This window comes from Schistocerca piceifrons, chromosome 3 (genome assembly GCF_021461385.2).
Source record: "Schistocerca piceifrons isolate TAMUIC-IGC-003096 chromosome 3, iqSchPice1.1, whole genome shotgun sequence".
NCBI classification, from domain to species: Eukaryota; Metazoa; Arthropoda; class Insecta; order Orthoptera; family Acrididae; genus Schistocerca; species Schistocerca piceifrons.
Window position 1 is genome coordinate 496,227,058 of NC_060140.1, and position 12,211 is coordinate 496,239,268.

Below are 12,211 nucleotides of genomic sequence, written 5' to 3' on the forward strand. Positions count from 1 at the left end.
TTTTCTCACATAGATGACCTCCGCTTACATTCAGTTAGTTGGAAAGCTCATTGTTGTGTCATTTGTAATCGGCTATTGCATTTCATTAGTAACCAACACAACACTCATGGAATACTTGTAGCCCATAAATATAGAGGAAAGGAATTATACTTCGTTGTTCATCGAATATTAATTTAACGCTTTCCATTAGACAGGTCGTTCTTCAAGTGAAAAACTTTTGGTGCCAACTTACCAAGTTCTCTGCAACGCAGAATCTGAAAAAAAAAAGAATTTAATTAGGATATTGTGTCTAGAGAGTTGCCGAAAAAACAACGCACTGAATTAAAAATATTGTTAATCAGAGAGATTACAAAATCAGTAACAAATTACATTTTATTCTTTTACAGCTGTCAGATACTTCCGCAATAACTCTTCACAAAGTGCACTTTATTTCGATAATATATTATATTGAGAAACAAGGCAGTTATATTCTGTAGAATTTCTTCTAATCAGACATAATTTTTAAGATATTTATTGTTTTCGGGTTTTTAACGAGGGCATAAAACGGGGAAGGCTTATGGTAAGAGGTAAGGCAGAGTTAGGGAGGTCACGTCAGAGCCAGTACAAACAGTTGATTGTTCTTATTTCAGAAAAAAGAGTGCTCGATATGGCTGGGATATTCCATCTGGGGTCGTTCGGCTGTCGGGTGCAAGTCTTACTACTGACGCCACTTCGGCGTCTTGCGCGTCTTTGTGATGAACGTGAGATGAAATAATTAGGGCGATACGAACAGTCAGTCCCCAAATGCTGAAAATCTCCGACCCAACCGGTAATCGAACCTGGAAGCCCACGATCTTTAAGACCTACTGGAATTCTCCCAAAATGATACAAAGCACTTCGCTCTCCTCTACACTAAAAGTAATCCGTTGAAGTCATTTATGCTCTACAACTATTATCGTGGTTTGCTCAGAAAATACACGTCTGCGCTCGGCAATGTCCCATCACGGATTCTTTCTTTACACTGGCCGAAACCCACACGAATTCCCGAACACACTGCTAACGTCATTCGACAGTAGTTTTATGTAGGGCAGTGGGTAGCGCAGCTATTCTCTTTTTATTGTTCAACACAGATGACTCATGCCATTTCTCTGAAGTCCAATTCTAAGGCTCTTCCAGTGCAGAAAAAGGTATACAGTCGCATTATAAAAATCTACGCCGCTCTCATAAATCTGCAGCTACAAAAGTTAAAAATTACAGTTTCCCACTCTGTATGTTATAACTTAACGAAAACCACAACTCGGTATCGGGACTCGTTCTGGATATATGGAGACGACATTTCCTAGGTGCCTCGACCTGTATAAAGGGCATTCACAAGCCGACTACTTTAGTACCTCCGTTTTAAGAAAACCTAGTTTTTCACGCATTTCAATGCTTATGACGTCCTATCTCCTGAGCTACGGGTCTTACAATGATATAATTTTGCAGATAAATTCAGTTATATGTGTTTATACTGTCTGCAAAACGCGTTCCAAATACCGTTGGTAGTAAAGAAGTAATAAATTAAAACATCATACCTGATACTGTAATTGTACTGCATGAAGAGCGAAAATGTAGCAATGTAGCAATGAGAAAAAGTTTCGAAAAGGTTTGAAATTATGGGTGAACGTTGTTGGCAGTTGCCGAGTGCTCTCGTTATGAAGAAACTGGATGAATATAGTCTGGATAATTTGTGCGCCATGAGTTGCACTGCTTCAAAATATGTACACAGTTTGCAATTTTTATACTTGCGGTACTGTGTTGAAACATTAACGTAAGATTATACCTGTTAATGTGTAGATTACGGCAGCATTTTAAATTCTTAATTTCGGTCAGTAATTATGCGAAATATTGCTCCTGGTACGAATCTAGTGTGCGGACGGCTTGGACACTTGTGGCTAGCAGCTCGGTGTGTTGCAGTGGTGTGCTCGCACATGATGGCGCCCTCGTACCTGGCGGAGGCGGTGCGCCGGCCGGGCGCTTTCGTGGGCTCTCGCTGCACCTCCTGGGATGACTTCTCCAGCGGACGCTGCGAGGGGCAGGACGGAATCGCGCTGGGGCTCTTCCAGAACTACTCGTGAGTCATACAGTGCTGTTTACTTCGTGTGGACACCAGTATTTGTAAAAATCTAAACTTGAATTTCTTGCATTTTTTATTTTTATTTATTTATTTTTTCAGTCATCTGTTTTCTTATCGGTTTGATGTGTTGTGCTGCGAATTCCTCTCCTGTGCTAGCCTTGTCATCTCAGAGTAGCATTTACAACGTAAGTCGTCGATTGTCAGCTGGACGCCTCCGATCTCTGTGTTCCTCTACAGTTTTTAACCTCTACAGCTCCCTCTGGTACCGTGGTGCTTATCTCCTGACGCATTAACAGATGGCCTATCATCCTATCCCTGATTATTGTCCATGGTTTCCATATATTCCTTTCCTCACCAATTCTTCAGAGAATCTCCTCATTCCCTACCTTAGCAGTCCACCAAATTTTCGACATTCTTCTGTGGCATCACATCTCAGATGCCTAGATTCTCTTTTTTCTGGTTTTCTGAACAGTCCTTGTTACTCTACCATACAATACTGTACTCCAAACGTACGTTATCAGAAATTTCCTCCTCAAGTTGAGACCTGTGTCTGCAGACTTCTCTTGACAAGGAACGCCCTTTTTCCCAGTCCCATTCTCCTTTTATGTCCCGTTTTCTCCAGCCATCATCAGTTATTTTGCTTCCTAGGTAGCAGAATTCCATGACATCGTCTTCGTTGTGATCTCTGATTCTGATGGCAAGTTTCTCGCTGTTCTCATTTCTGCTACTTCTCATTACTTTCCTCTTTCTTTGCTTTATTCTAAATCCATATTCTGCACTCATTAAACTTCATTCCGTTCAACACATCCTGTAATTCTTCTTCACTTTCACTGAGAATAACAATATCATCAGCGAATGTTGTCCTTGATATACTTGCGTCATTGCTTCTTCGATGTATAGACTGAACAGTAGGGGCGAAAGACTACATCCTTGTATTACACCGTTTTTAATCCGAGCGCTTCGTTCTTGGTCTTCCTGTCTTATTGTTACCCGGTGGTTCTTGTGCATTCTTGAATTCTCCGTTTACAACTTTGATCCATAACATTTATTGGCTTCGTGATGACTGGGTGTTGTGTTTTTGTAGTTTTTTATACAACTTGCAGCCAATAGATGTAGTGGCTTGAGGTGGTAAGAAAAGCCATATCTGATACACGTGATGGTACGAACGTTCAGAAATGATGGAAGAAGAAAAATTTTCAGTTTGACGTAAGGAGCCCTCGTCAGGAAAAGAGGTTTCGCTGTACGATTTAATAATTGATTTATTATGTCTTTACGAGACGAGGAAATAATTTTCTGAGAAGAAATCTAGCAATGTATTTATTTATTTATACATGGTTCATCTTACAATGATGTAGGATTTATCATCATAGCTCAACGTAAATAAATACCTCCAAAACACACATACACAAAATATATGCAGCAAGTATTGTTTTATGAGGACAGGCAGTCGACCATGGCCTCGATGAAGGAGATATCTTGGGACTTGCCTGAAATAAATGAGGTAAACCACGGAAAACCTAAATGAGTATGTCCAGACAGAGCAAACTCTATAGTCCCGAAGATGAAGTCAGTGTCTAAACAACAGCACCGCCTCTTTCAGTTGGTCGGTACTATACTATATTCTTTGATACCTGAATACATACAATTTGCTCCAGATAACTTTATACTGTAAACGTCGTTTTGCTGTTCATCTCTGCACACATCAAAGACATCCACTGGTGAATCCAGAACCATGAACATACGATGATGTTCGACCAACAACGCGGTGTTTTACCGAATACAAGAGAACTGTATGTGACGATGCCATGTCAGTAAGTAAACATACTGAACAACTGTAGCTAGTGTAGCATCTTTTTCACGTTACACAGACGAATACAGTTACTGAAGTAATGTGGCAACTTAAATTTCAATCATCGTCAGCAAACCAATGGTAAGTTGGAGTAATTTTCGGTTTTGCTTATAATTTTCGAGTTGGACCCCGGTTACCTTCATGAAATTTGTTCACTTGCCTCTCCTTTGTCCCTAGAACATCATACCTTCATTATAGAAACACCTATAAATCTAGAACTTAATACTTAAATCATCATCTATTGGACAAATGAACGAAAGTTTAGTATTTTTTCTTATCTGGAGTTCAAAACGGTAGTAAACTAGTACTAACCATCATGTAATCAACCATTTTCAAGAGTTAAGTGACATTTTGGTTGTCTGGAAAACTGCTTTTGAGTCCGATGCTACTTCTTAGGCAAATATTAAGTTAACACTAGTGTTGGTATTGTACTGTAATTAATTGATTTTCCGTTCTACAGTGACCCTTATGGTTTATACTTCTTTAAGACGTTGCTGTTTAGTTTAATAACCATTTGCACTTGCACTCACTATCGATATAGCGCTTCCTTTTGTAATAAATATTTCCTTAATGTGAGGAAAAGGAATAGATGCATACAATTTGTCTTCTTCTGTAAACTCTTTGAATGTATATACATTGCATGACACGTTAAGTGCGATTCCGTGACGTAAACTACATCTGCCAGACTCAAATTTTTAAAGGAGTGAACGGATGTTTGTTATTAAACTGGAATTTATCGAATTAAGTCTCAGTCAGTGTTATCTTCTTTATTTTGTGATAAATACATTTCTCAGAGTTACGCTACCAGCATTATTGTTCTTTTATTTATTATTAGACCTGCTCCTGGATTACCATTATTTGCTGTTGGCACTTATAACTATGTAATCACCTGACCGAAATTCATCTTCCTCATATCACCGAACTTCCAACAATTCCTCCTAGATCTAACTTCAAACTCTCCATTTCCTTGTTTACATTTTGCAGCCCACAAACCCGATTAAGGATCTCACATTCCACGCTCCAACCCGTAGAAAGCCAGTTTTGTTTTTATGATGGCGACATCATCTGGAATAGTGCAACCGAAGGTCCGAATGGAGGATATTTTACCTCCAGAATATTTGACTCAAGTAGATGCCATCACCATTTAACCACACAGTTGAGCTGCATGCCGTCGTGAAAAATAACGGCTGTAGTTTACAGTTGCTTTCAGCCGCTTGCAGTAACGACACAGTAATGCCATATTGGTTGATGTTACAAGGCCAGATCACGCAGTCATCCATACTGTAGCCCTTGCAACTTCTGCTGCTCCTCTTCAAGAACCACACGTTTGTCTGACTTCTGCAGAGGTATCCCTCCGTTGCGGTTGCACGTGTTGTACGGCTATCTTTATGTAAGTAAATGAGGTACACAAATACCCCGTTTCGGCAAAGGCCATATTTCATCGAAGAGCATAATGAATGCATTATTGTTGTTCTAACACGAAGCAAATGCGCATCACAGTAGTACAAGTTTGTATGGCAGCTAGCGGAGCAGATAATGAAAGAATTGGAAAAACGTAGTATGAGATGCAAGAAATTATTCAAGTCGTTTAGAGAGAGCAAAGTTTAATTTTGATTCGTTACTGGAATTCGATATTAGGAAAATGGACGAAGGGAAAATAGAGGGTGAATGTGGACAGGAGGAAGGGAGTGAAAGAGCAAGCCGCTTGGTAGAATTTCGCACAGAGTATAATTTAATCGTCGTAAAAACTTGGCTTAAGAACCACGACAGAAGGCAATGACTGACGGAAACTAGAAAAAGGAATACACTAGAAGACGAATGGGCACCATTGAGAAATGAAATAGTGAAGGCAATAGAGGATCAAATATGTAAAAAGAGAAGCCCTAATAGATATTCTTATCATAGGCGATGCTGTCTTTAATTGATGAAAGGAGAAAATATAAAAATGCAGCAAATGAAGGAGGCATAAGGAGTAAAGTTGCCTAAAACATGAGATTGATATAAAGTTCAAAATCGCTAAGCAGGAATGGCTAGAAGACAGTTACAAAGCTATAGGAAAATGTATAACTAGGGGATAGATAGATACTGCGTATAGTAAAATTGAAGAGGTTCTTGGAGAAAACAGAAGCAGCTCTGCGGATTTCACCAGTTCAGATGGCAAGCCTGTAGGGTATGGCGAAATTTTCAGGAAACACTCGCAAAACGTAGAGGATGAAAATATGTTTAATGGCCCTGGGCCCAGAAACACTTTATTTTCATGTTAGAGCTCATTTTCCAAGGCACTTAACATATTACTTATATGTAACAAACAGAAACACAATGTATCAGCACCACATGAAACATTTTCCTAAGCGAAACGTTCATTGTTGAATGAAGTAGTCGGAGAAGTGTACTTGTGCAAGAAAATCAGTTGTTGACACTGTCTGCACACGCTATTCATGGCATGGATACAGCAAGTTCTCTTGCTACATTCTGCAGACAGTCATGTGATCAACATTATTTGTTTCAGCTAATTGCTGACCGCAAATGCTGCGGATTGCTAATGTTTATTTACGTCAGAGACAAAAATGGTTCAAATGGCTCTGAGCACTATGGAACTTAACATCTGTGGTCATCAGTCCCCTAGAACTTAGAACTACTTAAACCTAACTAACCTAAGGACATCACACACATCCATGCCCGAGGCAGGATTCGAACCTGCGACCGTAGCAGTCGCGCGGTTCCGGACTGAGCGCCTAGAACCGCTAGACCACCCCGGTCGGCTACGTCAGAGACAGCAAAGGGCTTGAAAGAACAGTTGAGAGGAACAGAAAGTGTCTTGAAAGAAGTATAAGAGATGAACATATAAAAACATAAGATTGATACACTGTAGTCGAATTATATTAGGCGACGCCGAGGAAATTCGATTAGGAACTGGGGCATTAAAAGTAGTAGATGATTTTAAAATTTCGGCATCAAAATAGCTCGTGATAGCCGAAGTAGAGAGGATGTAATGGCAAGAAAAGGGCTGCTGAAGAACAGAAATTTGTTAATACCGGAAATATATTTGCTTGAAGCGTAGCCTTGTGTGGAAGTGAAACATGGACGACAAGAAGTTTAGACAAGGAGAGAAAAGAAGTTACGGCAGATTGATGAAGATTAGATGGATAGATAATGAAACTAATCAGGAAATACTGACTAGAGTTGGGATGAAAAAAAATTGGGGAACAACTTGAATAAAAAATGAAATCGATTGGTAGGACATTCTGAGACATCAAAGAGTCATCACTGCAGTATTTGCAGGAGGTAGGGTGGAGGGAGTAATTGTAGAGGGAGACCAAGAGCTGAATACAGGAAGTTATAGTTGCAGTTGTTATTCGGAGACTTGCACAGGATAGAGTAGCATGGAGAGTTGCATCAAACCAGTCTTCGGACTGAAGAACGCAACGAGTAAAAAGTTCTCTGAAACCTTAACGGTTTGTAAATTTATAGAACTGCTTTCTGACGTCTGCGCTATCCCGATTTATTGGCCAGCAGACCTCTTCCTGGGGTTTTCCTGCCACACAGTGGTTCCGCGAGCTTTCCACTCCACGGAAGGTGTACATGCGCCAAGAACACTGTAGAACAGTCTGTAAAGAAGCTTTTTTTCCATGTACCGAATAGCCTAATCAGTTCCGACAAGTGCGTTAGCGAAATCATGCCTTCTCTATGTAACGTTTTGTGTATGTCTGAGATATATCAGTTCCGGAACTCTTTGCTATGGTTACTATCGTAATTTGATAAAGAAATACGTTAACAAATAAATAGTTTCATTTCGTCAACTTAGAGGTAGCCTGATCTTTTTGAATCACATTTAGGTGTAGTCTTTTATTTCTTATTATTATAAAGGACGATCAAAAAGATTCTGTTCGAAGGCCGTACCGTCCAAAATCCGTGTGCCTGTCAGGCAAAATCGCCATGAACATTGAGGCAATCATCCCACCAACGGACAAACTTGAAGATACGCGTCTAGTAAGACACAGCGTCCTGCTGTGTGAAAAAGTCCGTAACTGCCTGCTGCACATCCTCGTCCGACAGCAATCGTCGGCCGTTCAAGGTCTTTTTTGATACCGATGGGGACACAATCGCATGGGGAGAGATCAGAACTGTAGGGTACGTGCTCGAGTGTCTCCCAATTGAGTTAGAGAATCTTCTGCGTTACGACATTTGTGATATGAGTATGTCCGTTATCACGAAACAGCAGAACCCCTCGGTGTACAATTCCGCAACAGTGTTTGTCAACAGACATGTTGTCGCATACACATTCTTCGTTCTCCGATGGACGTCTATCGTGTTTGCCCTTTGCCAGCCAGGAAAAGAATAACAGCACGTTGGTCCTGTTTGGTTGCATTCGGTAATAACGTCGCTTAGTTCACGTTTCCACATTTACCGCACGCACATCGTATAGTCACGAATGCCACACTAATCATTTCTATACGTAGCGGTGCTTATATAACAGTATCGACGTCGCGCTACGTTGCATACACGCTGCAGCAACGCTCTCAAACGAAAACTTTCTGATCGCCCCTTATATTAACAGCGATTTAATTTCCTCAAAATAATGAAACGTAACTCGGCAATAAGAAATGAGAAAGCAGAAGGTGAGGAATTTGTTCAATACTATCGCGCAGTCGCTATGCAACATATAGGCCATAATGCTCCAGGAACGGAAGCAAAGAATAAGAAGACAAAACCGCCCCTCCACGACTTGAACGTCAGAGATAGAGCAGCAGTTAGTGTGGGCAAAAGCAGCATAGACAAAAATCGACTCTATCCTTTTGGTTGGAACCTCCTTGGTGGTCGCCTTAAGCGACATAATGGAAACCACAAAATGGTTAAAATGGCTCTGAGCACTATGGGACCTGAGGACATCAATCCCCTAGACTTAGAACTACTTAGACTTAACTAACCTAAGGACATCACACGCATCCATGTCCGGGGCAGGATTCTAACCTCCGACAGTAGCAGCAGCGCGGTTCCGGACTAAAGCGCCTATAACCTCTCGGCCACAGCGGCCGGCTGGAAACCACAGAAAAAGAAAAAAAAATATGAATGATCCATAGCCCTCCAGAATGCGAATCCAGCTATTTTGCTTGGTGATTCCTGCCAACCCCTGTAGCCGAGCGGTTCTAGGCGCTTCAGTCCGGAACCGCGCTGCTGCTAAGGTCGCAGGTTCGAATCCTGCCTCGGGCATTGATTGTGTGATGTCCTTAGGTTAGTTAGGTTTAAGTACTTCTTAGTGGACTGATGACCTCAGATGTTAAGACCCATTGTTTCCTGAACCTGAATTTGGATTTGTAATACGTCGTTAGGTATTTAGACGCAAATATGTGCGATATTTAGGACACGTTACAATATTCTAGTTATTTGAAGAGGAGTGGAGCAAGGATTCATCTGAGAGAAGGTAAGCAAGGCAGAATGGATATCGGTAAAGAATTTTGTGTCATCTTCATCTTGGGAAGGATGACGTCTACGAAATATTTGATGGTCGGGGAGGATGGAAGTATTGTTTGTTTGTCGATATTAATGGGATCCTCACATATCGCGACTTATTATCCTTCCGCTCACTCTTGTTCCCACCCAACAGCTAGGAAACTGCATGTAGTAAGGCAAATGAACAACATTTTTAGCATCAGCATTGTATGCCCGCAGGACGTTCGGCTCATTCTACCTGCGCACGGCGGAGCAGTCTCCATACGGCCTGGGGGAGGCGGGCGCGAGGCCGCCACAGCCTATGCTGGACCTGGACAACTCACTGGAGGCGGAAGGTGCCGCGCAGCGGCGCGAGGGGCGCATGCGTGACCTGGAGAACACGCTGCCTCCGGCTGGAGGCTCTGGCGCCGTGGCCCCGTGGGAGGCGCTGTTGCTGCTACTGGCTGCCACCAGCGTTGCCATGGCAACCACGTGACCTGCGCGGCCAGGTGTGCTCGACCACCTACGTGCCGGATAGCAGCAGTGTGGTGAACTTCCGAGCAGAACTGGCTGCAACCATGTCGCTGCCAGTGAGACTCGCGAAACAAGCTCTTTGAACAGTGTGCCCGCGTCAAATATTTACGCTCGGTGTGCGTTTTTATGTGGCTGTGAGGACTTGTGTTTCTTATAATAGACGCTCTTTGATAAATTATTCAGACGTTACTATATTATAAAATCATAAATATAGTGAGCCGTTAAGTGAAAATAAAAAAGTATTATTCGCAATAGAAAAAAAATACTGAATTGTTTGCTGTTTCATCTTTTGACATTGCAGAACATTACATATAGCCCATCTGTAAAATAAGTCTCATATTTACCTCAGAAACATTAGTTTTAGGTTTACTGGAAGCCTTTAAGGTTCTAATACATAACTATTTCATATTTGCATCTACATGACTACTCTGTAGTTCACACTTAATTGCCTGGAAGAGGTTTCAACGAATCACCTTCAAACTATTTCTCTATCATTCCACACTCAAATAGTGTGAAGGAAAAACGAACACTTAAATCTTTCCTTGCGAGGAAAAAGTTAGTGATTGGAATTTCGTTAAAAGGTCTCGCAGCAACGAAAAACGCCTTTGAAACTTCCTGGCAGATTAAAATTATGTGCCAGGGATCTTTGCTTTTCGCGGGCAAGTGCTCTACCGACTGAGCTACCCAAGGACGACTCAGGACCTCTGCTCACGGCTTCAATTCTGCCAGTACCTCGTCTCCTACCCACCATTCTGGAAAAACGCCTTTGTTTTAATGATTGACACCCCAAATCTCAATCATATCCGTGACACTCTGTCCCATATTTCGCGACCGTACAAAAAGAGCTGCCCTTCTTTTGACTTTTTCGATGTCCTCCGCCAATCCTATCCCGTAAGGATCCCATACTGCATTACAATACTCTATCAGAGGAAGGATAAGGTAGTATAGGAAGTCTCTTTGATGGATTTCTTGCATCTTCGAAGTGTTCTGGTAATAAAATGCAGTCTTTCGTTCGCTATACCCACAAAATTATGTCTATGATCGTTCTAATTTAGAATGATCGTAACTGTAATTCCTAGGCCATAATTAATAGACTTCAGATTTATGCGATTTATCGTCTAACCGAAATTTATCGGATTACTTTTAGTATTTTTGTGAGTAACATCGCACTTATCTCCGTTTAGAGGCAGATTTCACTTTTCACACCCACAGACAACTTTTCTTAATTATTTTTCTTATTGGTTTTGCTCTTCTGATGACTTTACTGGATGACAAATTACAATATCGTCCGCAAACCGTCTAAGAAAGCTGCTCAGATAGTCTCCTAAATCATCAATATAGGCCTATAACAATTCCTTAGGGAGTGCTGGGTATTACTTCTGTTTTACTCAATGACTTTCCGTCAGTTGCAAGGAACTATGACTTCTGTGAACGGAATTCACGAATGCGGTCGCACAACAGAGACGATATTACACAGACACGCAGTTACATTAGAAGCCGCTTGTGATGAAGGGTACCAAAAGGCCTTCTGGAAATTTAGAAATGTGGAATCTGTTTGAGGTCTCCTCTCGATAGCACTCGTTATTTCATGAGGATAATGAGCTATTTGTGTTGCACAAAAGCGACATGATGTGAATACGTGCTGATAATGCGTCAATAGAGTGTTTTTTCGCCTTAATTGATAATGTTCAGACATAGAATATGTTACAAAATCCTACTGAAAATTGACATTCTATGACTCTGTAATACGACAGATTACTCTTTTTTTTCTTGGGTATTGGTATGAATTGTGCAACTTTCCAGTCTTTAAGTGCGGATGTTTCGTAGAGAGAGCGATTGTACATGAGTGCTAAGTATAGAGCTACTGTACCAGCATACTCTGAAAGGAACCTATCTGAAATACTATCTGGACAATAAGACTTGTCTTCCATAAGTAATTTAAGCTGCTTCATTACAATGAGGAGTCTATATCTAAGTTACTCATGCTTGCAGCTGTTTTTGATTATAATAATGAAATATTTACTTCGTCATCTTTGGTGAAGGAATTTCGGAAAGCTGCATTTAATAACTGCGCTTTTGTGGCCCTGTCATTAGTAACAATACCATCGCTATCGCGCATTGAAGATATAGATTGTGTGCTGCAGCTGGTGTGCTTTATATACGATCAGAATGTCTTCGAATTGCTGGAAACAATCTTAATTGTTAATGGTAACAATGACCACACAGTACAAAACACAGACATCTGGCTGAAATCACGTGTCAAAAGTAATGAAATCCTAAATCCCGATAGGAATGAATATCGC

At 41.1% G+C, this 12,211-nt stretch overlaps 1 protein-coding gene across 1 annotated transcript in view; it reads left to right on the plus strand.

Annotated features, from left to right (window-relative positions):
- LOC124788774 (lipase member H-like) overlaps positions 1-10,165 on the plus strand; it is a 480,664-nt gene extending 470,499 nt beyond the window's left edge. The window contains exons 8-9 of the mRNA XM_047256057.1: positions 1,936-2,092; positions 9,615-10,165. Coding sequence (XP_047112013.1) covers positions 1,936-2,092; positions 9,615-9,870 — 413 coding nt within the window. The 3' untranslated portion in view covers positions 9,871-10,165. The remainder of the gene's footprint in view (positions 1-1,935; positions 2,093-9,614) is intronic.
- The last annotated feature ends 2,046 nt before the right edge of the window (positions 10,166-12,211 follow it).